General features: G+C 35.4%; 1 protein-coding gene across 2 annotated transcripts in view; it reads left to right on the top strand.

Moving 5' to 3' along the window:
* The window catches only part of BRWD3 (bromodomain and WD repeat domain containing 3), a 121392-nt gene that overhangs the window by 61966 nt on the left and 31583 nt on the right, over nt 1–27843 (top strand). For both annotated transcript variants that reach the window (XM_082609033.1, XM_082609032.1), the window contains exons 15-26: nt 1162–1296; nt 2316–2444; nt 3726–3951; nt 5725–5892; nt 8185–8368; nt 11709–11802; nt 13567–13716; nt 16411–16487; nt 17079–17247; nt 18356–18469; nt 22746–22853; nt 25715–25839. In XM_082609033.1, the coding sequence (XP_082465159.1) occupies nt 1162–1296; nt 2316–2444; nt 3726–3951; nt 5725–5892; nt 8185–8368; nt 11709–11802; nt 13567–13716; nt 16411–16487; nt 17079–17247; nt 18356–18469; nt 22746–22853; nt 25715–25839 (1679 nt within the window). The remainder of the gene's footprint in view (nt 1–1161; nt 1297–2315; nt 2445–3725; nt 3952–5724; nt 5893–8184; nt 8369–11708; nt 11803–13566; nt 13717–16410; nt 16488–17078; nt 17248–18355; nt 18470–22745; nt 22854–25714; nt 25840–27843) is intronic.

The following is a 27843-nucleotide window of genomic DNA, read 5'->3' as shown; positions in this document are numbered from 1 at the left end:
AAGTTTTGTGATCATATTTATTGTAATGGATTTTACCTCCTCATCTTCCACTTTTCATTTTGAGCCATTCTGAAGTTACTATTAGATTTTTGTCCATAATGGTGATATGGTAGGATACTCTATTTTTGTATACAATGATTTGGGATAAAATGCACTTTTTAGGTTCACAATATATGATCATTTCTAGAAGCCCCTGATGTGTAATATGCTGACGTGTTCCTAAGTGAAATCCAATTTCAGGATTTCCTGCATGTTTTTCTAAGACTTTGAGCCTGTTGTTAATGATGTACTCTCTAGTCAGGAGTTTAGGAAAATCAACAATGATCTAAATCAGGTTTTGGCAAACTTTTTCTTTAAGAGGCCATATAGTAAATATTTTAGGCTTTGAAGGCCACATATGGTCTCTGTTGCATATTCTTTCATTTTTTACCACCTGTTAAAAAATGTAAAAAACATTTTTATCTCTCAGGCTGTATGTCCAGAAACATACCGGGGCTAGATTTGGCTTGAAGTTTATAGTTTTCAGACTCCTGATCTAAGGTCTATAGAGATACTGATATTACTTGATTTATTGTCATGGAAACATATGAGCATTGGTTTTCAAACTTATTTTTTTTAGCAGCAAACCCATTTTTCAGATAGTATATTAGATGAAACCTTCAACTATAAAGTAGATAAAGGTAAAAAGGACAAACTATAGCTTGTTTGAATATATCATGGGGCCTCCCATGATACAATATGAATACCAGTGATAGAGAGTGCTGGATGAAGAATAATGAAGGTTTGTCTGTTATCACTGTGTTAGAATTGGGTGTTAATAAAAGATTCTGTTTGTCACATATTTTGTAACCTTTTAATAGCAGAGTCCTAGAAATAAGAATTCCACTTAAGGGACCTGGTTAATGAACTATAACTGATTTTGACTGTCTTTATTTTAAACACCTTTTCAGATATTCTCTTTATTGAATATTTTATGAAATCAGCATTTAAATATATAAGGAACTCTAAACTATTTCTTATAACGTGCATGTAGTAAATGCTGTTAAATTTGTGTACATGAATTCATCTGAATCAGATTGATAGCATACTCCCAAGATCTTTTAACCAAATAAGCCAGATACTCAGTGTTGCTTTTCATTTTTAATATTGATTTTGTCACAGGGACATGATGATGAAGTATTTGTTTTGGAAGCACATCCATTTGATCAAAAGATCATACTTTCGGCAGGTCATGATGGGAACATTTTTATTTGGGACCTTGACCGGGGGACCAAAATTCGGAATTATTTTAACATGGTAAGGGTAATCTATGCTTAGTTGATATTAAAACAGACTTCTCTTATGTGACAACTTGGTAATTAAAGTATACTTAGTGGCAAGTGTCATCTGTTTAAATCCATGTAATAACTTAGAGAATGACTCAAGACCCAAGAGTAAGGCCAGTTGAGAAATGCCTTTCAGGATGTCTCTGTTATTGTGGTGTTAGCACTTTCCAAATTCTTGTCCCCAGCTCTTAATTCTAGAAACTCAAATTTAATAAGCATTTGGAGCTAACACTAACCAAAATCACAAAAAACTTAATGTTTAAACTGTAATCCTAATTAATGAATCACAACAGTGACTGTATTGTATCTGTCTCTGGTAAGCCCCATATAGCTTAGTTAGTAATCAGAAAGCTGTTTGGCACACATGGAATTGGAGATATGGATACTTCTAAGATATATTTCATACAAACTATGGAAAAATATGGTGAGCCATCTCTTCTTCCAGTAGAACACCCTCCTGTGGTGATGGGAATACTCATATTCACCATATTTAGTGTTCCTTTCTGAAGAATAGTTCTGACTAAACGTTTCTAAATTGTTGGCCTTTGAGCTCCCTTTTATAGGCTTTATACAGATTCAGAGTGTTAATAATAATCCTCTGCCTTGTGTTAGTGAGATTGATTTGTGTACTGTAATTTTAGGATGGTTCTTTTAAAACTTACATTACAATTTAAATATGAAGATAATATATTGACTTTGCTGAGATAGCGCCTTTGTCAATTTGGTTGTGTTTAGGTCTTTATTATTCTCTTCAGTCATTCACGCAGTTCTTCTTCAGATATGACATTGCTAGTAATGTTTGATGTGAAATTCTCCCTAATTTCTTTTAGAGCTTTACTATTACAGTAGGGTTCTGGCTACAGTAGTCAGAGAGTACATTGGAATGTTGATGCATCACAGAATCCAAGATATTAGCAAGCAGAAGCTATTGACCACTTATTATTTGAAAATTACCTCTTAAGATGACTTAAAGTGACTCTTAAATTTCAGATTGAAGGTCAAGGCCATGGTGCAGTGTTTGACTGTAAATTTTCTCCAGATGGAAACCATTTTGCCTGCACTGATTCTCATGGGCATTTGCTGCTTTTTGGATTTGGATGCAGTAAATACTATGAAAAGGTTAGTATATTTAGTTTTTGTTGTAGATTGCAATTTTGTATTGTATCATTCATAAATTTTATTTGAAGTATTCCAGTTAATAAGGGTCACTCTGTGTCAATAGATATAAAATAACAAAGTCACGTTTTTTGGTAAAATTTTTCATCACTGGCAGAACATAAAGCTTGGCAGTTCAAATTACTATTAAGATATAGGATGATGTAGATATAAAAATTCATTAGGAGGGACTTCCCTGGTGGTGCAGTAGTTAAGAATCTGCCTGCCAATGCAGGGGACATGGGTTCGAACCATGGTCTGGGAAGATCCCACATTCCACAGAGAAACTAAGCCCATGTGCCGCAACTACTGAAGCCTGTGCTCTAGAGCCCATGAGCCACAACTACTGAGCCTGCATGCCACAACTACTGAAGCCCATGTGCCTAGAGCCTATGCTCTGCAACGAGAGAAGCTACAACAATGAGAAGCCTGCACACTGCAACGAAGAGTATAGCCCCTGCTTGCCACAGCTAGAGAAAGCCCGCACATAGCAATGAAGACCCAATTCAGCCAAAAAAAAAAAAAATCATTAGGAAATCCTTTTGCTTAGAACATATTCTCTGTACTGCCTTTCAGGTGTAATAAGAGAACAATTTTACCAGATTACATCCTCTACTTATCCTAAGTTGGGAATAAACAGCTGGTGACTGAATGCTTATATTCTTGCTTGGCTACTTTACCTATTATTGATCTTGTTAAAATACTTTGGAAGCTAACTTAATTGGTTTCTTATATTTTAGTAGCTGTGACTTTAGGATAGATTATAGAATCTTGGAGTTGGAAAAGAGCTTAGAATCTTTGAGTTCAGCTCAATACTTGTATCACCTTTGAGTGTCTTTCACACAATTGATATTTACCTGTCTCACCATTTATATTATACTCCATTGATCCTTATTTGAATAAAAATAAGCAAGAAAAATAGTTATAAAAGTTTGTATTTTTTTGCAACTTAAAAAATAACTAACTCTATCTACTGTGTTGTTGCTTTGCTTCTTCTTATTCTAATTGGAAAAATACGATATTGGAGGGCCAGAACGTAATATAGATTGTAGAGTTTTGTGGAGAAAAGATAGGATTATGATCTAGGTGATTCACTTCTACCTAGAGGGAACATATGACTATAGAGGACTATAAAGATAATGCAGAAATTGTGTGATTTGAAAAACACCTGTGCTCTAGGAATGAAAATAAATGCTTATTTATAAATTTCCTGTGCATATTAATTACTAAAAATCTGTCATAAAGATTCCAGATCAGATGTTCTTCCATACGGATTATCGACCTCTTATCCGTGATGCCAACAACTATGTATTGGATGAACAAACCCAACAAGCTCCTCATCTCATGCCTCCCCCATTCTTGGTGGATGTTGATGGAAATCCGCATCCCACAAAATTCCAAAGGCTAGTACCAGGACGGGAAAATTGTAAAGATGAACAGCTTATACCACAGCTGGGATATGTGGCTAATGGTATGTTCTCTACAAAATTAAATTTAAAACATTTTGCAAAATGTTATACTTGCTCCTGTTCTCTCTATAATATATCCCCATGCTAAACTCTGTAGAAGGTTATACTATATTTTACCTAATATTTTATTAATTTTCAGTTGCATAGAACTTTTTATCTTACCAGAGTACTTTTACACTGTTTATCTCACCTGGACACAGATAAATGGACTAGGACAAAGAAGAGTACACTCAAACAGAGAATGTGTTGACCTGCTTTCTTAGAACCCTGAACATATGTATGATCCTGTTGTTTATAGTATTGAAATCTAGTGATGATTAAATGTACTAACTTTAATGTGTCAAGCTTTTATAATTGGTGAAATTCCACTGCTCATAGTATTAGTATTTTAATTTGAGAGTACATAGTTAATGGACTGAAGAAGAGGAAATTTCAAGAACTACAAACTGGGCAGTGGCTGTTTACCCATCCTCATGTTTGAAATGTAAAGAATTATTGAGTTTTGGGGTGGGGGATGCTGAGTGTTTACATAACACTCAACCTTGGAGGATATTGAAGCAGTGATGAGTGATGCATTATGGGAATGTAGCAGAAAAAGACATTGAAATAAGCTATTCTCTATTAAAGCAACTCTTCTGGTTGGCATATTTCCCTTAGGTATACTGCCTCCACACCACCCTCCACACCAGAATGCCTTCATACCTTAGTTTGTTACTTGTAGGTTTTCTTCTAAGTATGAGGTAATAAGTTATTTATTTTCAAATGGATTTTTTTTTTTTTTTTTTTTTTTTTTTTTTTTTGTATTTTGGCTGTGCCATGTGGCATGCAGGATGTTTCCCTGACCAGGGATTGAACCCAGGCCTCCACAATGAAAGCAATGAATCCTAACAATTTGCAAGGAACTCCTGCAAATGGAATTTTATATCCTTACTAGGGAATTAAGACTTGACCTTTCTAGAATGAAATGTTGCATATCCTTTTTTATGTTCTCTCTCATAAAGATTTGTAGAGCAATGAAATGGTGTTACACACGTGCCAATAGTTACTTCTTTGATGTCATATTTATTAAATAAGGGGGAAAGGCATGAATATTAATAGGAGATAAAACTGAAAGCATATGAATAAAAAATCTGTAATTCATATTTTACTTCCAATAAGACCTGATCACTTGGCTACTCTACTAGATGCCATTTAATCTGACTAGAGGACAAGATGAAAAATAGGTCTAAGATGTATTTAAGAAAGAAAAAGATCATAGAAATAAATAAGTTTTTATTCAGACGTAATCATTGAATTTCATTATAAGAAATAATGTCTATACTCATCAATATACTGAGGTATTCTCAAAAGAGACAATATTTGAAAGACCATAATTGATTTCTTTCAGAAAGGAAATTCTCACGAAAGATGCAAAGCATTTTTGGTACTTTCAGTTGAACTTATTAAAACCTTACTCAAATCTCTACTCCCAAGTTTTAGCATGGAATATTCTATAGAGAAAATTCATTTTTAAGTTAATAATTTAATAATTTTTCTTTAAGGTGAGAAGGCTCTCATAATACTGTCTAGTTTGGGGACATTGGTTAAGTTAAACACACAAGCTGACATATTTAAAAGTTCTTTAAAAATATTTTATTTACTATACGTTTTATTTTCACTTTAATCCCTTTAAAACTATTTGTCTAGAAACTTATAGATTAAGCTTGAGTTTACTATATTTATGGTACACTGAAATGTAAATAATTTTGTGGCTTTATATCTTTGGTCTAATTAAGGTGATGGTGAAGTAGTAGAACAGGTAATTGGGCAACAAACCAATGACCAAGATGAGAGCATTCTTGATGGAATAATCAGGGAGTTACAAAGAGAACAAGATCTGAGGCTAATTAATGAAGGAGATGTTCCACATTTTCCAATTAATAGATCATATTCTGCTAATGGTGGTAAGTATGTATATATTTGTAAAAGGTATGATGAATGTACTTTAATTATTTTACTTGTACCAAGTAATTACATGTGAGGAACATTTTAGGTTTTTAAATAAAAGCAACATTTTTGTTAATTTACAGTTGTGATATGATACACTAAAGTGCCATACTCTCATTATCATTTGGGGCTAAAGTGATTTAGCATCTCCTAAGGAATACAGGTGCTGTATTTTATTTTATTTTGTTTTTATAAATTTATTTCATTTATTTATTTTTGGCTGTGTTGGGTCTTCATTGCTGCGTGTGGGTTTTCTCTAGTTGCAGTGAGCTAGGGCTACTCTTCGTTGCAGTGTGCAGGCTTCTCATTACTGTGGCTTCTCATGTTCTGGAGCACGTGGTCTAGGCGTGTGGGCCTCAGTAGTTGTGGCATGCGACCTCAGCAGCTGTGGTTCACAGGCTCTAGAGCGCAGGCTCAGCAGTTGTGGGTTCATTTGCTCCGCGGCATGTGGGATCCTCCTGGATTAGGGCTCAAACACGCATCCCCTGCATTGGCAGGTGGATTCCTAACCACTGCACAACCAGGGAAGCCCACAGACAGTGTATTTTAATATACTGTTTTCTGTTAACTCAGTTATGTATTTGCAGTCTTTACTTTTGTTCTAATAAGCAAGGTGCTACAATAAGTCCAGCCCCTTCTAAGGTAACCGACCTAAAAGTTTTCAAAATTAAAGGCACTTTAAAAATTAATACAAAAAAAATTGCCCTCCTTTGTTGAAAAGGACGCAACATATCATCTGTCTCTCGAGTTTACAAAAATACACTGGAAGACAAGAAGCCCTCTTCTTAGGGAATACAGATACTTCTTTTTTTTTGTTTTTTTTGTTTTCTTTTTTGTGGTATGCAGGCCTCTCACTGTTGTGGCCTCTCCTGCTGCGGAGCACAGGCTCTGGACACGCAGGCTCAGCAGCCATGGCTCACAGGCCCAGCCGCTCCGCGGCATGTGGGATCTTCCCGGACCGGGGCACGAACCCGCATTCCCTGCATCGGCAGGCAGACTCTCAACCACTGCACCACCAGGGAAGCCCCAGATACAACTTCTTAATTGACTTTGACAAGTTTGATTCTAATTACCACTATTATTCCAATCTATTGTATGTCTTCCTTCACTTTACATGAAATATGTCTATGCATCTGAGTTTTATATAATCTTAGCCTATGTCAGTTTTACTTTTATCAAGAACTATTAGTTCTGTTTACAATTCAGTCCTCGTGGGATTTTGGCCAATGTGTTTCTTTTTATATTTACATAATTGAGGACATTTATTTGGGTATTGTGACATTTTGGAGTCCACAGAAATGAATAAGGTGATTTAGATTTGAGGTGATTCACAGGGTCTTTTACTCATTTCCTGATTTCTTTAGTATCCCATAAAATTAAAATAAAAACATTCTTTGTTCATTTCACTTGGAGCACCTAGCTCAGATAAGCTTTCCTTAACCTGGAACAAGATAAGAAGTGGGCTGATAATCCTATATATCCAGGCCATTTGTTCCTAAGACATAAAAATTTTAGAACCCTGATTTAGAGGTCAGTAATTTCAATGCTAGGTTTCTGTGGTTAGGTTTGAAATGCTGTTAGTCAAAGGGACCCCACTGACTTCTCTTTGCAATGTTCATTTGTTTGTTTGTTTGTTTTTCTGGTGCTTATTTTAACAGTTTAATGTTTCAGTTTCCATTTTTGTTTTATTTGCAATTACAACAAAAATAAACAGGGGCCTTACTGGTGGATTAAAAACAAAAGTAAATTTTCTATTGCTCATTTCCCCTTTCTTTCATTCCTTGTCAATTTTGAAAATGAAATTTTGATAGGTTAATTTTTTAAATATTTTTTTCATACTATTTTAGAAAGCTTTATTGGAGTTCTATTCAAAAATCTTTTAATGGGTTAAATAAAGGTAGAATTTAGATTAACAAGCTGCTTTCTGAACTAGTACTAATAACATTTATGAATCTACCAAATATGTTAAATACACCTTTTGTATTTACTGAGCATTTAGTAGATGACAGATGTGAAAGTCCTCTGAAAAAAATTAAAAGAGCTATAGAGACAGTAAACATTTATTGAGTGCCTGCTTTATCTATAAGATTGTAGAAACCATAAAGGGGGTACAGAAAACGTATAAAAAAGGGATAGCAATATTGTCCAGCAGTACTGTCTTTGAATCTCCTATTTTATTTAGAGTTCTGATCTGGAAGAGTTTGGTGCCTTTGCTGAGAGTGTGGTGCCTTCCTTTGTTTTTGTTTTAGCTTTGAGAAATCCAAATATGGACATATCTTCTTCCCCAAACATTGGACTCCGACGTAGTGGTCAAATTGAAGGTGTCCGACAAATGCATAACAATGCTCCTAGAAGCCAGATGGCCACTGAAAGAGATCTCATGGCATGGAGCAGAAGAGTGGTGGTCAATGAACTAAATAATGGGGTTAGTAGGTGAGTCAATATGGTAACATTCTTTCTGAGTAAGTAAATTAAAATGTACTCTTTTTGACCCACCTCCTAGAGAAATGGAAATAAAAACAAAAATAAACAAATGGAACCTAATGAAACTTAAAAGCTTTTGCACAGCAAAGGAAACCATAAACAAGATGAAAAGACAACCCTCAGAATGGGAGAAAATATTTGCAAACGACGGAACTGACAAAGGATTAATCTCCAAAAATTACAAGCAGCTCATGTAGCTCAATATCAAAAAAACAAACAACCCAATCCAAAAATGGACAGAAGACCTAAATTGACATTTGCCCAAAGAAGATATATGGATTGCCAACAAACACATGAAAGAATGCTCAACATCACTAATCATTAGAGAAATGCAAGTCAAAACTACAGTGAGGTATCATCTCACACCAGTCAGAATGGCCATCATCAAAAAATCTAGAAACAATAAATGCTGGAGAGAGTGTGGAGAAAAAGGAACCCTCTTGCACTGTTGGTAGGAATGTAAATTGATACAGCCACTATTGAGAACAGTATGGAGGTTCCTTAAAAAACTAAAAATATAACTACCATACGACTCAGCAATCCCACTACTGGGCATATACCCTGAGAAAACCATAATTCAAAAAGAGTCATGTACCACAATGTTCATTGCAGCTCTATTTACAGTAGCCAGGACATGGAAGCAACCTAAGGGTCCATCAACAGATGAATGGATGAAGAAGATATGGCACATATATACAATGGAATATTACTCAGCCATAAAAAGAAACAAAATTGAGTTATTTGTAGTGAGGTGAATGGACCTAGAGTCTGTCATACAGAGTGAAGTAAGTCAGAAAGAGAAAAACAAATACCATATGTTAACACATATATATGGAATCTAAAAAAAATTAAAATAAAATGGTTCTGAAGAACCTAGGGGCAAGACAGGAATAAAGACATAGATGTAGAGTATGTACTTGACATGGGGAGGGAGAAGGGTAAGCTGGGATGAAGTGAGAGAGTGGCATGGACATATATACACTACCAAATGTAAAATAGATAGCTAGTGGGAAGCAGCCACATAGAACAGGGAGATCAGCTCGGTGCTTTGTGACCACCAACAGGGGTGGGATAGGGAGGGTGGGAGGGAGGCACAAAAGGGAGGAGATATGGAGATATATGTATACATATAGCTGATTCACTTTGTTGTAAAGCAGAAACCAACACACTGCTGTAAAGCAATTATACTACAATAAAGATGTTAAAAAATGTACTATATTAGGCTAATAACTAAGGTATTTTTCTTTAATTTAGCTGAGGCATGCATTAGTTTTTCCACATTATTTCTTTAGTTCATTCCATAACAACTATTTAAAGATTATCTTAAATTTACTTAGCTTTGTGATAAATGTTTTGGGGAATACTGAAAAATGAAAAAAACATAATCTCTGTCTTCTTTGAATTTATAGTCTAGGTTAGAAGATATGAAAAAAATACTATTAAGTAAGAACATGAGGCCATATGTGATTAAATAATGTCAGTGATACATGGACCCAATATTCAACAGTGGTTCTGAGGAAACTCAGAATTGGAGCAGTTTGGGAGTGCAGTATAGGTATGTAGTAGACCCAGTGCTTAGTGTATATTTAGAAATATCATTTAAGTAGACTTCTTTTGATGAAACGATTTCATTAAGATGAATTTCAAACTTAGAATCCCTATCCTTATTTGTAAACCTTAACATTTACTGTAATATTGACTCCAGATGATGCACAGCAACTAGAAATAGATTTGGAAAACAGAAAGGACATTGACAGAGAACATAGAAAATCCATTCAAATCATGATATCTTCCTAGCAACACCTTTTTACCAGCTGAGTCAACAAAGTAGCAAAATTAATTCACCTTTTCTTTCTTTGGTTTCACCTTTTCTTTCTTTAGCAGTAATAAGAAAAGGGAGACATAGCTAATATATGAACTGAATGCTACCCCTGGCAGTAGAACAATATGAAATAATTCTCTGTTAGAAGTAGAATTGAAAGCAAGGACTCAGATACTTGTATGCCAATGTTTATTGTAGCATTATTTCATAATAGCTGAATTGTAGAAACAATTCAAGTTTCTGCCAACAGATGAATGGATAAATAAAGTGTGATATATACATACACTGGAATATAATTCAGCCATAAAAACTTCTGATACTTGCTATAACATGGATAAACATGGAAAACATAATGCTTAGTGAAATCAGCCAGACACAGAAGGACAAATAGTGTATAATTCCACTTACATGAAATATCTAGAGTAGGCAAATTCATAGAGATATAAAGTAGATTAGATGTTAGCAGGGGCTGGTGAAAGGAGAAATAAAGAGTTTTTGCTTAGTGGCTATAAAGTTTATGTTTGGAGTGATGCAAAAGTTTTGGAAATAGTGATGATGGTTACACAACATTGTAAATGTCATTAATACCACTGAGTTACATACCTAAAATGGTTAAAATGTCCAATTTTATATTTAAAAGTGTTTTTGTTATCTACGTTTTTTTTGAATTTCTGAATTTTATTTTATTTATTTTTTTATAAAGGAAGTTCTTGTCATCAGTTTTATACACATCAGTGTATACATGTCAATCCCAATCTCCCAATTCATCACACCCCCACCCCTACCCCCTGCCACTTTACCCCCTTGGTGTCCATATGTTTGTCCTCTACATCTGTGTCTCAATTTCTGCCCTGCAAACCAGTTCATCTGTACCATATTCTAGGTTCCACATATATGCATTAATACACGATAATTGCTTTTCTCTTTCTGACTTATTTCACTCTGTATGACAGTCTCTAGATCCATCCATGTCTCAACAAATGACCCAACTTCATTCCTTTTTATGGCTGAGTAATATTCCATTGTATATATGTACCACATCTTCTTTATCCATTCGTCTGTCGATGGGCATTTAGGTTGCTTCCATGACCTGGCTCTTGTAAATAGTGCTGCAATGAACATTGGAGTGCACGTGTCTTTTTGAATTATGGTTTTCTCTGGGTATATGCCCAGGAGTGGGATTGCTGGATCATATGGTAATTCTATTTTTAGTTTATTAAGGAACCTCCATAGTGTTCTCCATAGTGGCTGTATCAATTTACATTCCCACCAACAGTGCAAGAGGGTTCCCTTTTCTCCACTCCCTCTCCATCATTTGTTGTTTGTAGATTTTCTGACGATGCCCTTTCTAACTGGTGTGAGGTGATACCTCATTGTAGTTTTGATTTGCATTTCTCTAATAATAAATAAACTATTGGTTTGCTTTTTGATGATTTTCTGTTACTTTGACCTTTGATTTGTTATTAGGGTTCAGGAAGAATGTCGAACTGCTAAAGGTGACATAGAAATAAGTCTTTATACAGTCGAAAAGAAGAAAAAGCCATCTTATGCTACCCAAAGGGTAAGTTTAGGCTTACAGTACTTTGCAATACACTATTTGTAAATATTTGCAGATACTAGGTTTTTGAAAGGTGGCAGTTATGTATTAAGGGATTATTTCAATAGGTGTCTGTATATAGGGAAACTATTTTTTTAAAACCCCAAATGGAGATATATGGTTATTAATAAGGGTAAAATTACACAAAGTTAGAACTATCCCCCCAAATCTAGGATATGTGGTCATTGTATGTATAGGATATTTGTATTAAAATACCATTTTCATATGGTTAAAGTAGAACTTTAAAATTAATGCTGGATCACTAATCACAATGTAAAACAAATGTTCAGATACCCTAGGCCAGAGGTTGGCAAACTGCCCATGGACTAAATCTGGTCTACTGCCTATTCCTATTAATAAAGTTTTATTGGAGCACAACCATACCTATTCATTTATATATTGTCTATGATTTCTTTCATGCTATATGGAATTGAGTAGTTGCCACAGAGATCATATGACCTGCAAAGCCAAAATATTTGTACTCTGGCCCTTTACAGAAAAATTTTGCTGACCCCTGCCCTAGGCTTACTCCTGGCCTACCTAATTAGGAGCAAAATCTGTTCTATATACATTAGGAAGATTCATATTCCCAGTAGAAACTGCTAATCAGGGAATAAGATTCCTGTACTCCATTAGGTGCATGTTAAGCCCCTTACTAGTACTCTGAGGTTGAACAAACTAGTGGCATAAGAATATAGTTTTGTTCCCAGAACTAATAACTATAACTCCTGAAGAGTATGGTAAATTGGAAAGTCTAGGTTGATTTTAATCTTATTAAGGAAATATAAGCAATGGGTACTGAATTTTAAGTGTCTTTTCAGTATTGATAAATACAATTTCAGGTAATTATTATATGAATATCTCTATTCTTAGATCATTTTGATACCCACTTTCTTAATTTGTATTCAGATTTTATTAGCTTATATGATGTTCTCTGATAAGATTATTTTCTTAGAGATTTTGAATGACTCACATCCATGATTTATATTCTTTTTTCCTGCTAAGCTGATTTGTCAAACATCAGACTTGTCTGAGATTAATAAACAGGGTAGTTGGATCTGTAAACATTTTTATTTATATTGAAAATGAGAAACGTTTACATGTAAGATAAGAAACTGACCCTTGATACTGATTTAGAAGACCTTTAAGCTTGTTTACTCCTGATGACATATTAGGGTTTTGACATATGGTGTATCAGTAATAATATTTTATACTTGTAAAGGGTAGAATAAAACAGTTTTTACTTTACATTTTTGTTATTAAAAATTAAATTTTTATTTTGACTCGTATACTAAATGTAGTTTTTTATAGAACTAAAGAAATACATGTTATATTAAGAATTATATATACACATACATATGATATATATATATATCTTGCTTCATCCTGTAATAAATTGTAGATAATATGGTATATGTAAATTCTGAGTGGGCAGATTCTTGCAACTTAGAATTTCAGCACTGTCTTTAATTTGATAATAAAGTTTTCAAAATATGGAAAGTTATCAGTATTAATGGAAGTGGGTTAAATATATAAAATGAAGTATATTTTAATGTAAAAACATAGTATAAAAATATATCTTGGGTTTTCTTTTTGGGAATTTATAACTATCTCTCACCTCCACCCTCACTCCAAATCAAGCCCAACTGATTCGCTTTATATATGTTCTTTTGTGTATATTCACTGAGACTTTCATTTTTTTTAATTTCTTTTCCTTCTGTTTTATAGAATGATTATCCTCCTAGCTGTGGGCGGTCTTTACGAAGGACACAACGCAAACGTCAGCATACTTACCAAACACGATCCAACATAGAGCATAATTCACAAGCATCATGTCAAAATTCAGGTGTACAGGAAGACTCAGATAGCTCCTCAGAGGTTAGATATCTGCTATTATTTACTCAATGTAATTTTTTGTTTCCCAGTTAGTGTCATCACTTTGGGTTTACTTATTTTTTAAAAATTTTTCAACTAGTTTTAATAACATGAGACTATCAATGAGGTCAATATCCGAGACCTTGTAAAATCACAAAGAAGTTAAGGCATATCTGATACCTAGATTCATTTTCAAACTTTTTTTTTCTATGAAAGGCTGAAAATCGACATATCATGAAAGAAATAGCAATTTGATAAACTTTGGGTTTATTTTTAAGGGTCAATTTAATAGAAAATTATTTTAATGACTTTCTTATGAGTATTATTTATTAATAAGACATTTAATAGGCAAATTTGAGCATTATATTGAATTCCTTTAGATATCTTCTCTTATTTGTACCTAAGATATTATCTTGGTTTAGGGTATCAAACATGCCAGGAAAAGTTTGGCTTTGGGACAGTAAGAAAAGAGAGTGAGAGCAAATCTGCCTAGAAATGGAAAGAAGTGGAATATTAACTGAGATAACTAGTTATACAGTTCCAGAACTTGTTGACTGTGTAATCATAATATACATGTTTTCTGTTATTGTTGACTTTACCAGTCATGGAGATTACTGAGTGATGATTTTTTTCAGACCTACCTTTTTCATGGTAATGAAATAAAGACTATAGCAGTTCTTTTCCTCATATTCCTCTCTTCTCCAGTCCTTTCCTTTTGTTCTCTTAATAACTATAATATTTAAGTGAATGAGTGTTTAATTATACATTGATAATGTATGGTACCCTCATTCTTCTCCCACCATTCACAATTCTTTAACTCTTATCAATGATATCCCTCTTTATCTCCCCCCACCCATGAAAATATTGATCTGAAAAGAATGATCACGTATTCAAGACTATCATACAGAGTGAAGTAAGTCAGAAAGAGAAAAACAAATATTGTATATTAACACATATGTGGAATCTGAAAAAATCGGTTTAGACAATCTTATTTACAAAGCAGAAATAGAGACAGACGTAGTGAACAAACGTATGGATAACAAGGAGGAAGGGGGGGTGGGATGAATTGGGAGATTGGGATTGACATATAAACACTATTGATATGTATGGAATAGATGGCTAATGAGGACCTACTCTATAGCATGGGGAACTCTACTCAGTGCTCTGTGGTGACCTGGATGGGAAGGAAATCCAGAGGGGAGGGGATGTGTGTGTGTGTATGGCTGGTTCACTTTGCTGTACAGTAGAGGCTAGCACAACATTGTAAAGCAACTATACTCCAATAAAAATTAAAAAAAAAAAACAACTATTGCCTCTGAGCCATGGACTTAAAGAATTAAAACAAAAAGACATTGAATGTAGATGGATTAAAGAGTCCTGTTGCATGAGTGTCACTAAGGCAGATAGGCAAGGAGAAATTCAGGGCAACATAGCAATTTAAGATGGTTAAGAAAACTAAAAATACATGAAAAAGAAGAAGAGAGAAGAAAAACGAAGATTACTTGGTACAGATTTTGTTGTTCAAAGGATGTGGTACTTTGACAAGAGTACCAAGACCAAAAGTAGATTGGTGTCTGCCAGGGGCTTGAGGTAGTGGGGAGTGAGGGGTCCTTGCTAATGGGTTTAAGGATTATTTTGGGGGTGATGAAAGTGTTCTAAAACTAGTGGTGATGGTTGAACAGCTCTAAATATACTAAAAACCATTGAACTGTATACTCTGAAGGGGTGAAGTTTATGGTATGTGAGTTCTATCTCAATAAGGCTGTTATTAAAAAAGAAAAAAATGTTATCTTTTTAATGTAATAATTGTGTTGTGGTTATGTTTTTAAAAAGAATCCTAATCTTAATAAATATTTGTAGTGGGAATGCTTTTTTTTCACAATAATCCCTGAGGTATGAGGCAATTGGTAAGGGTATATATACAAGATAGGCAGTGAGTTATTGTCTAAACTGGAGATTGTGTACACAAGGATGTTATCTATTTCCTCTACTTTGGTACGTTTGAGATCTTACATAATAAAAAGATGATTAACTTTTTTATGGAGAGTAATTATATTAACTTGGTAGAGGCATATAGGTATTTTTATCTTTCTTTTGTGTAGGTATTTTTAAAAATAATGACTTTCTATAAGGGAAAAATCTGAAAAAGAATATATATATTCATATAAATTCATATTTTTTTCATGTATATATGTATACATATAAAACTGAATCAAGAGGGAGGGGATATACATATACATATAGTTGATTCACTTTGTTGTACAGCAGAAACTAACACAACATTGTAAAGCAACTGTACCCCAATGAAAAACAAACAAAAACCGAATCACTGTGCTGTATATCTGAAACTAACACAGCATTGTAAATCAACTATATTTCAATTAAAAAAAGAAAACAGTGGTTTTAACAAAATTTAAGAGGGTTATATTTGTGTTTCTTAAGGAGTCTATTGCATCTTTGAAATAAGAAAAGGTGTCTCATATCAGTAAGATAGTAGATGCTAGAAATCTTTTAATACTTTGTAGGCTTAGTTACGAGTTACAAGTATATATAGAAGAATGATTACATACATTTTAACTAGAACTTTTCTTTGGAGGGGGGAATACAAAAAGTGTTATAAGACAGGTAATATATGCTAATTAATAATATGCTAGTTAATAATAACCATATATCTCAATTGCTGGCTCTTTATTGCAGGAAGATGAAACAGTTGGCACAAGTGATGCTTCTATAGAGGATCCTGTTATTGAATGGCAAAGTGAAAGTTCTTCCAGGTAGTTTTAATGGTTTTGATTTGGTCAATATCATTTGACAGTTTTAATGTGAAATTATGTTCTTGTAGGAATTTGGTAAAGGCAGAGTTAAAATAGTATGTTATAGTAGAAAGAGTATTGGGTTGGAAGCCCAGAGACCTGTTGTTTTATCCTAGCTCTACCAATATCTTTTTGCGCATGTCATCATGGGCTTTAGTTCCCTAAAATAGTTCCATCTGTAAAATAAGATTCTTTGTAAATCCAAGATTCTACACCTTGGCAGGCTATGTGTATTTATTTCAGGTTTAAAACAACTATATTTAACCATTTCCAGGGATAAGGAACATCTTTATTTAAAGAAGCTTTTGTCATTTGGACAGGAATTTTGAATTTTAAATCCTGTTATGGGAAACTAAGCATTATACTTTATCCAAGAAGCATTTCACTAAAATCACTTAGGTAATGATCAAAATTCTATATTTGATATTTTTTTTATCTTTGGTTAGAACAAAATCAAACCATGTCATTTATAATGCTGTTTGATTACAAAATGATCATCTTTCAATCATGAGGCAAAACTATTCCTTTTCTGAACTTATGTATTATTTACAGTGATTCATCAAGTGAATATTCTGATTGGACAGCAGATGCTGGAATAAATTTGCAACCTCCAAAAAGGCAAACGAGACAGGCAACACGGAAAATATGCAGCAGCTCTGAGGAGGAGAATTTGAAGTCACTTGAAGAACGGCAAAAGAAACCTAAACAGACTAGAAAGAAGGTTTGTAAGTTTACAGGTTGTTTTTCTTTTTTCTTTTTTTTTTTTGGTTTTGGCTTTTTCCTTTGATACTTGAATATTTAACAGTAACACTTCACTTTTATCTAAAAATAATATTCCATCTGAGAAACTAAGTAAAATTGTATAAAAGATGTAAAGATTTTTTAAATTTTTTCTGTTGTCAAAAGTAGAGGCTAGAGGGGCCTCCCTGGTGGCGCAGTGGTTGAGAGTCCGCCTGCCGATGCAGGGGATACGGGTTCGTGCCCCGGTCTGGGAGGATCCCATATGCCGCGGAGCGGCTGGGCCCGTGAGCCATGGCCGCTGGGCCTGCGCATCCGGAGCCTGTGCTCCGCAACGGGAGAGGCCACAACAGTGAGAGGCCCGCATACCGCAAAAAAAAAAAAAAAAAAAAAAAAAAAAAAAGTAGAGGCTAGAATATTTTCATTATTATTTTAACATTAAATAAATACATTTTGACAGTTGTTTGTTAAAATGTAGTAGAGTTTTTTAAATAAGCCACTGTAGTATAAAAGGATTATTCTTGTCATGTCACCAGTCATAAATTTCTATATATTTTTGACTTGTAAAATGGAAGGATATAATAAATCATGTAGGGCTTCTTCTATTTCTTTATGTTTTCATTTCATCCCAATGATGTTTTTTTCCCACTATAATTTCATTTGAATGATGTAAAAACTTAATCCACAGAGTTCCTTGAATATTAATTTAAAATGGATTCTGTATTCATTCTGTAACCTCTTGCTTTAGTAGACAGAATTATCTTCTTGATGGTCATCATTTAATTGGCAAAAAGTTATTGTGTTACTTGTATTTGAATTCCTTTGATATACTAAGGACATGAAGAGTAAAATTTGTGGTTTTTAGATAGTATATAGTGTCATATTATCTGTCAGCCAAAATTGAACATGTTACTCACTTGGTTGTTTTATTGGTACAAATGTTATGCATAATTAATTGGTAAAAGAAAATGTTTAAAATTTGTATATTTTGTGTTTTATTATAACCTGATGTTTTTAACATTTTCTACCTGCTATTTTTTCTACAACTGTCCATATATTTACAGTTTATATGTTTGTGAACTATATTTTAGAAAGGAGGACTGGTTTCTATGGCAGGTGAGCCCAATGAAGAATGGTTTGCCCCTCAGTGGATCTTGGATACCATACCACGACGTTCCCCGTTTGTCCCACAGATGGGAGACGAGGTAATTGTTTTCTGTTAAATAACGTTTTTCTCTTGGAACCTCAAGAGTACTCACTTTAATATCAGTCTTAGGCCATCCATATTCTCAATTCTATTATAGTTATATGTTCACCATCTTAACTGTGCTGCTCAATTATATATTTATTGTGGACAGTGACTGAATCTTACTAATTTTTGTGTCCTTTGTAGGGCCTGACACAGAGTCTTTAGTATAGTAGATGCTCAATGAACACTGAGATAAATTGATTGGCTTGTGAAGCCATGAAAATAATTGTCTTTATTTTTATCTTAATTGCCACATAGTAGAATTGAGTGGTATTTTGAATCCTAATCAAGTCCTAATACTGTTGTTTTTGCTTTGTTTTTTTGTTTTTGTTTTTTTAAAAGAAGCCCATGCTCAACCTGATAGAAAATATTCTAGAGGATGATCATCACCCCTTTCAATGCTTACGGGAAAGTCATTTCACAAACAAGGCCTTCCTACTGAACCTATGATTGAGTAACAGCCATATTTATGATTGGTCAGTCAAACACTGATTTAAATTCTATACAGTGAAAAATTTTTATTTGATTTTCTTATGAAAATCATGGTAGCATTGTTATATTTTGAGCCCTAGTTGGCTTGTATAGTCTCTGACATATTGACTAATCATTCATTTTTGAATGATTAAATGCTTACCCACAGTTGTCAACTTAAGACCCATAGTAGGAATGTAATATTATCATTGTAATAAAGAAGGAGCAAAACCTTGGAAATGGCTCTAAAAGTCTTGGAACCAATAAAAATTTTACCAAACATTTCTATAATTGTCTTCTATAGATATTTTGTACCAGAGATAGCTACCAAGTAGCCTTACAATTAAACTATTGCTTATTATAATATCTTTTGATATTATTAAAATGTTTCCTTTCCTGTGTGTCTTCTTGTAACTGTCGGACTTTTGAGCAATGCTCGTTTGTGTGGTTATTTTAGTAAAATGTGCTCTGGATGAATGCTGTATGAAAAAAAACTTAGAAGAGCTTTCTTAGGGGTATATCCAAAAATCACTATTTCTTGTATTTATTGCCTTTTTTTATGGAGGCTTAAGAGAAATAATTTTGAATTAATCTTAGAACAGGGGGACTTCCTGGCGGTCCAGTGGTTAAGAATCCGCCTTCCAATGCAGGGAGTGAAGGTTCAATCCCTGGTCAGGGAACTAAGATCCTGCATGCTAAGGGGCAACTAAGCCTGCTTGCCACAGCTACTGAGACCGCATGCCACAACTAGAGAGCCTGTGTCCCGCAACTACAGAGCTCATGCGCTCTGGAGCCTGTGCACCAAAACTAGAGAGCCCATGCACTGCAACTAGAGAGAAGCCCACATGCCACAGCAAAAGATCCCATGTGCTGCAACTAAGACCCAACACAGCCAAAAATAAATAAATAAATAAATAAATAAATACATAAGCAAATAAATATTTAAAAAAATCTTAGAACAGAATAAGTATCTGTATACTCTATGATCTGAGACTCCTCTCTATTTTATAGGACCATATTTACCTTTCCCTTTATTTTGTTAAACTTAGTGCATGATTATATGCTTCAAGACTAATGTGTATTAGGTAATGACAGTTGTTCAGGTAATGGAAAAGGTGTATAAGTGAATCAGACAGTGAAATACGTGAATTAAATAATGTTTTTAAAGAACCCATAAAGGCAGAAACATACTTTTATATAATCAATCTGTTAATGACAGCATTACTTTTTACTTTTAAGTGTTAAGCCTTCATTATTTTGCCTGGAATATCCCTACCCACAGGTCATTGCCTCTCAAAAATGCTCATTTTTCAAGGTTTAACTTAAATGCCAACTTCTTTTGGATGTTATCCCTACTTACCATTTGCTTGCCACTCCTTCTTCCTGTGCTTTCCCATCTAAATTATTTCTCTCTTATGATACATACTACATTCTGCCTTGTATCATACTCATATATCTACACGTCTGTCTATATCCTTGAGGGAAAGGATTTTATTTTGTTGTCTTACCATAGCACCCAGGGCCTTGTACATACATATTTGATCAATATTTGTTGAGTACTAGAATAAATATATAATAAAGGATATCTGAATAACATGCTTATCATGTTATTGGTAAGCATGGTAATGACTTTTTTTTACCACTACAGTTGTGTTTATATACTAATATTTAAACCTTTAAAAACATTTTACTTGTATTTTTAACTATTAGAAATTCTGACTTAGTGTTGATTGGTAGAATATGTCAGTGTATTTTTAAAATCTCCATAGTATGGTATTTTTTATGTTACTTTCTTCTATTTATCTCTACCACCCCTTTAAAAGTATTATAGGAAACATAAGGTTTTTTTTTCTTTTTTTAAACATTTTTATTGGAGTATAGTTGATTTACAATGTTGTGTTAGTTTCAGGTGTACAGCAAAGTGAGTCAGTTATACATATACATATATCCACTCTTTTTTTCTTTTTTGATTATTTTCCGATATACACCATTACAGAGTACTGAGTAGAGTTCCCTGTGCTATACAGCAGGTTCTTATTAGTTATCTATTTTATATAGTAGTGTGTATATGTCAATCCCTATCTCCTAATTTATTCCTTCCCCCCTTATTCCCTGATAACCATAAGTTTGTTTTCTACATCCGTGACTCTACTTCTATTTTGTAAATAAGTTCATTTGTACCCCCCATTTTTTTTTTAGATTCCACATATAAGTGGTATCATAATGATATTTGTCTTTCTCTTTCTGACTTACTTCATTTAGTATGACAAATCTAGGTCCATCCATGTTGCTGCAAATGGCATTACTTTGTTCTTTTTTACTGCTGAGTAATATTCCATTATATATATGTACCACATCTTCTTTATCCATTCCTCTGTTGAACATTTAGTTTGCTTCCATGTTGCTTCTGGCTATTGTAAATAGTGCTGCAATGGACATTGGATTGCATGAAACCTAATAAGATTTTGACAAATTACTTCTCTGTGCCCTAGTTTACTCAACTGTACAGTGGGGATAAAGGTATCTACCTTATAGGGCTCTGGGAAGGATTAAATTAAAGGATATTTGTAGGGCACTTAGGATAGTACCTGAGGCATGCTAGTCTCTCTGTCCTTTGTTATTGTTTTTAATCTTTCAAACACCCCTGCCAGCAGAGTGTCCTCTTCATTTGACAGGTGAGCATGTGGAAGGCCAGAGCCACATGGCCTGTAAGGGTGGAACCAACAGCAGTCAGGTCTCCTGACTTCTTCCCTGTCCCCATGGTTGCCTTTGTGTAATGATTGTGGGGTGTTTGGATTAATAATAAATAAAGGAAGCAGAGTGGGAAAAGCACCTACAAAGTAGGCCTGCTCTTTGGAAGAAGCTACATATACAAGAAGGGTGGCATTACTTAAATATTTTACTTGCAATCTGATCTTAAACTTCTCAGGTACAGAGTGCACCCAGGGATATTTAGGGAACATTACTGCAAGGCCATTCGCACTGGCATTGTTCTACCCTGGTGGGCACAGGCTTGGGACAATAAGCTGTATCCAATGTTGGCATTCACTTTGGAAATGTTTGCTGATTGTTTAATCGGATTCAGTATTCTGAGCCTTAAAGGAGGCTAAGATTTTTGTGGTTGGGAGGTGATTTGAACCTGTCAGTATGGTGTGAGGCTGAAAAAAAATTATTGTGGGAAAGAAACTTTTTTTAATGAATCAGAATATGGTAGTGAATGCTGTCCTAAAGAGGTGAACAGTTTTATCAAGAACTTGGATTCATTTTCCTTCCATACCATGCTAGTTCTGATATTATTTCTTACAAAAGAAAAATTTTAATCTGTCTAGAAATTACTGTATTTAGTAGCCTGTGGTTAGAAATATATATATATATATATATATATATATATATAATGTGTAGGCTATTAAAATGTTGATGCTTTAGAATGTCAATTACAGATTGAAATATATTACTTTAAAATATGACCACTTTTGTGTACATTTGTCATTAGTCTATTTCTTCAGAAATTTATGCAGGTTCTAGGGAGAAGAAGGACTGTGTGTGTTTTTATTATGCAATATTTAGCACAGGGCTACATAGGCATGAGTACTGAATGAACATTATTTGATTATAAGTACCTTTATTGTATATATTTTTTTCAAAATTATAATTATTTATACTCTTTGTAAACAGAAGAGGACATTTGTAGGAATATCTTGGGACGTATAGAGGTGTTAAATGGGATGCTGCTGTTTAATACCTCATGTTTTTTGTTTTAGCTTATATATTTTAGGCAAGGACATGAAGCTTATGTACGGGCTGTAAGAAAATCAAAAATATACAGCGTTAACCTACAAAAACAGCCATGGAATAAAATGGATCTCAGGGTAAGTTCACCAAATTAATAAGCTATGCAATTGAAGTATCTTGGGAATTGTTATTAGCCTATAGGCTTATTCTCAGTTTCTGGATATCTCACTGTTGATTGTGCAGCCAGGATAAAGTGATGTACCATACTCTTGTACAGCTGAGTGTTATGGGTCACATCTTATGGTTCCCGAAATTTGTATGCCACCTGTTGTCTTGATTATTTGACCTAATTTCCTTCAAGCTTCAGGTCCTGTAGTGTATACCATTCTATTGATATAATTGGAGCAAAGCAGTAGTTCCATGGTGTGGATATTTTCCACAGCAGCTTTGTACGTTCTCGAAGCTCAACTGTGACTGCATATGTGGACCACAAACACCCTTGAGATTATGGAAGATTTAAGATATAGTAAATATCATAAATTCTAAGAAACTCATGACTTTGTGGTGCTTTATTTATATCTTTTGATATAGTACCTATGTAGCTACATGTCATTGAATAAAACAGATATGTTTATTTTTTAGAGAAGGATTTTCTCACTGTAAATACATATTCATTCACTCATTCATACTTATGTAAATACAGACAAAGAGACATAGAGATACATACACCATCATTTCTACTTAGGTTTACATTTGTTTTTGTCGTTTTGTTTTTTCGACACTGAGAACAAGAGACTAAAGGGCAATTTTATGATAGTTTTCCAGGTAAATGAAGGGTTGTTGTGTAATGATGCTTAAAAGGATGCAAGAGAGAATGTATATATTTATTGAAATAAAGATTTGACACTTATAAAAATTGTATTAAAGTTATAAGGTGCTAAAATTTCTTATCAAGTGAGCTTTACATAATCATCTCCTGGGAAACAGGAATGCTACCATCTGTTCTGAATTAGGTGAAAATTGAGGTTTCTGTTCTTGTTTTGTTTTGTTTTTTTTTAGAATCAAAGGAATAAATAAACCATATGATTTCCTACTTTAAATTCTAACCCTGTGGTTATAGGATATTTTAGGAGGCAGCATATATGTGGTATAAGAGCCTGGGCTTTGGAATAAGACCTGAATTTCAATCCCAGCTCTGCTATATACTAATGTGTAACTTGCAACAAGTCACTCTACCCATGAGGCTCAGTTTTGTCATCTGTTAAGTGTGACTAATAATGATGTATAAGGATGGTATTATAAAATAATATTGTAGGCACTCATAAATGTAAGTCCTTTTCCCAAACATATACATAACATGTCCATCTGCCTACTTACAAACTGTATTTCTGCTAGAGGAGTGATTCTTTTCTTTTTTCAAATAGAAATATCACTTTTATTGACAAGATAGGGCCACAATGGGCAGCTCCACAGAACACAAATAAGACAGTCCCAAGACAAGAGTGTAAAATTGCAGCAGACAGGTTAATAATCTTTACCCTCATCCTCTCCCTCAGCACTATCTGCTCCAGCCTCCTCATACTCCTTCTCAAGGGCAGCCATGTACTCACGGGCCTCAGAAAACTCTCTTTCCTCCATGCCCTCACCCACATACCAGTGAACAAAGGCACTCTTTTTTTTTTTTTTTTTTTTTTTTTTCTTTTTGCGGTATGCGGGCCTCTCACTGCTGTGGCCTCCCCCGTTGCGGAGCACAGGCTCCGGACGCGCAGGCCCGGCGGCCATGGCTCACGGGCCCAGCCGCTCCGCGGCATATGGGATCCTCCCAGACCGGGGCACGAACCCGTATCCCCTGCATCGGCAGGCGGACTCTCAACCACTGCGCCACCAGGGAGGCCCCAAAGGCACTCTTGACATACATCAGGTCAAACTTGTGGTCCAGGTGAGCCTTCTTGCCATAGTTGACAGAGAGACATTCCATCAGCAGAGAGGTTAACCCAGAACCAGTTCCCCACCCAAACTGTGGAAAACCAGGAAACCCTGAAGGCCTGTACACTGGTCAGCCAGTGTCCGAGTTTGGTCCAAGACAAGGTCAATGATCTCCTTGCCCATGGTGTAGTGACCTTGGGAATAGTTATTGGCAGCATCTTCCTTGCCTGTGACGATCTGCTCAGGGTGGAAGAGCTGGTGGTAGGTGCCAGTGCAAACTTCATCAGTGATTGTGGGTTCCAGGTCTACAAACGCTGCCCTGGGCACATGCTCTGTCTCACTGAAGAAGGTGCTGAAGGAGTCATCTCCTCCCCCAGTGGTCTTGTCACTTGGCATCTGGTCATCAGGCTGGATGCCATATTCCAGGCAGTAGAGCTCCCAGCAGAAATTGCTGATCTGGACACCAGCCTGGCCAACATGGATGGAGATGCACTCATGCATGACTGAGACTTGTAGGGTTCCGTGGGGCTGGAGGAGGCGAGAAGACGGCCACAAAGATCTCCCACTGGCAGAATATCAAGGAGTTCTTGGGAGAAGTAGTGACAAGAGGAGTGATTCTTAACCAGCAGAGCAATTTTTAACTCCCCAGAGAAAAACCTGGGGAGTTTTTTCAAAATATATATGACTGAGCTTTATCCCAGACATAGGATATTCATAGGAATTCAATTCCATAGTAGTAGGGTTTAGGAACATGAATTTTAAAAAGGTTCCCAAGGGGATTCTGCTGTTTATCGTTGGTTTATAGCCCTGCCCTAAACTACAAATTGCTATTAAGGGGTCAAGAGCCATGTCTTATTACCTTTAACGCTTAGTGGAGTGCCTAGTATCTGGTGGGTATTAGGATAATTTTTATTTATTTATTTATTTTTATTTTTAAAGTTTTATTGGAGTACAGTTGATTTACGATGTTTCAGATAATTTTTAAATTGTTCAAATAATAATGAAATAATATGCAAATGTTAGGCAATTATTTATATAGAAAGTAATAATTTATTGTTATTCACATGAATAGGAACAAGAATTTGTTAAGATTGTAGGAATCAAATATGAGGTTGGACCACCTACACTGTGCTGCTTGAAGCTTGCATTTCTGGACCCCATTTCAGGCAAAATGACTGGAGAATCTTTTTCCATTAAGTGAGTACCTATCTTGGATTGCATGTGTGTGTGTGTGTGTGTGTGTGTGTGTGTGTATTTTAATCCCTATCATGTATTCTGCAGAGTACAAGTCTTAATGGGAAGGAAAACATGACAGCACTACAGGCTTTAGAGTTTAAAGACCAAGGTTTAATGCTTAATTCTTGCTTTGTATAACTCTTGCTTTGTTTCTCCACTTAATAGCTCCCTATCTATCTTTCTATCTATCTATATCTCAAGTGAAAAACGTACAATGTGAGAGTTGTGGGTTTCACTTTTATCTGGGGACTTACTTAGGACTATAGTCTAGTAGACAGACTCTCAGATAGCTCTGACAATCTGCTCTCAAGAGGTAGGAGGGAATGAGCCAGTGTATATATGATTTTTGGGGGGGCTGGGGAATACATATAGTCAAGCATACATTCTGCTAGTTATTGCAAGTCACAAGGATCAGATATCTCAGTTAATGATTTTATTGCTTTTCTATATATGGGAAGATGGAAGAATCTGGGGTCATTGAAATTCTTCATTACATATGCATCTTCAATATCTAGGGGCCCATATATCCAAAACACAGAATGTTTCATCTTGAATTCCTTTAAGGGTGTGCTGTAGGTCAGCAACTACAGTGGCTAATGACTTGACCCCTGTAGAACTGGAGTGGCAGGCAACATATTTCTGTTTACAGTACACCCCGTTGGTCATAAATTCAACCAAGGTTTGGGAAGAATGTCATGACCCATTTGTCCCATGGCATTATGAAGGCTTATTCTTAGGTCAGGCAAGGACTTTGTTGATAGGCCACTCAATGTGCTATTTCTGGATTAGGCTTGGGATCATTAGTTTTACTAGACTCTTATAATCCAGGAAATATTCTCCTTGTTGCTTCTTCCCATATCTAGAGTTGTGCTATTACAATTAATTTTATATGAAACTATGTATGTGATCAATTGCCTCAAGACATTTAAGCATCATTAGTTTTGTTGAAGACCTGGTTACATAACTGGGTAATGTAAGAAACAACTATCTTATAAAATAGGATAAAAATAATATAACTAGTGATATCGGGCTTCCTTGATGGCACAGTGGTTAAGAATCCACCTGCCAATGCAGGGGACATGGGTTCCAGCTCTGGCCCGGGAAGATCCCACATGCTGTGGAGCAACTAAGCCCGTGTGCCACAACTAATGAGCCCGCACTGTAGAGCCTGTGAGCCACAAGTACTGAGCCTGCCTGCCACAACTACTGAAGCCCACACACCTAGACCCCATGGTCCACAACAACAGAAGCCACAACAGTGAGAAACCCGCACACCACATTGAATAGTAGCCCCTGCTCACCACAAATAGAGAAAGCCCGCATGCTGCAACAAAGAACCAAGGAAGCCAAAAATAAATAAATAATAATAAATAAATAAGTAAGTAAGTAATATAGCTAGTGATATAAATAATGGCATAAGGGAGAGTTGAGGAAGATGGTGGAAGAGCAAGACATGGAGATCACCTTGCTCCCCACAGACACATCAGAAATACATCTACACGTGGAACTGCTCCTACAGAACACCCACTGAATACTGGCAGAAGACCTCAGACATCCCAAAAGGCAAGAAACTGCCCACGTACCTGGCTAGGGCAAAAGAAAAAAGACAAAACAGAGACAAAAGAATACGGATGGGACCTGCACCAGTGAGAGGGAGCTGTGAAGAAGGAAAGGTTTCCACACACTAGGAGGCCCCCTCGTGGGTGGTGACTGCGGGTGGCAGAGGGGGGAAGCTTTGGAGCCAGCCGCAGAGGAGAGCGCAGCAACAGGGGTGTGGAGGGCAAAGCGGAGAGATTCCTGCACAGAGGATCAGTGTCGACCAGCACTCACCAGCCCGAGAGGCTTCTCTGCTCACTCGCCGGGGTGGGCGAGGGCTAGGAGCTGAGGCTCAGGCTTCAGTCGGATCACAGGGAGAGGACTGGTGTTGGCGGCGTGAACACAGCCTGAAGGGATTAGTGCACCACA

The sequence above is a fragment of the Mesoplodon mirus genome (assembly GCF_964341445.2).
Source record: "Mesoplodon mirus genome assembly, chromosome: X".
NCBI classification, from domain to species: Eukaryota; Metazoa; Chordata; class Mammalia; order Artiodactyla; family Ziphiidae; genus Mesoplodon; species Mesoplodon mirus.
The sequence above is the reverse complement of the archived record's forward strand: the minus strand, read 5'-3'. Positions and strand labels throughout refer to the sequence as shown.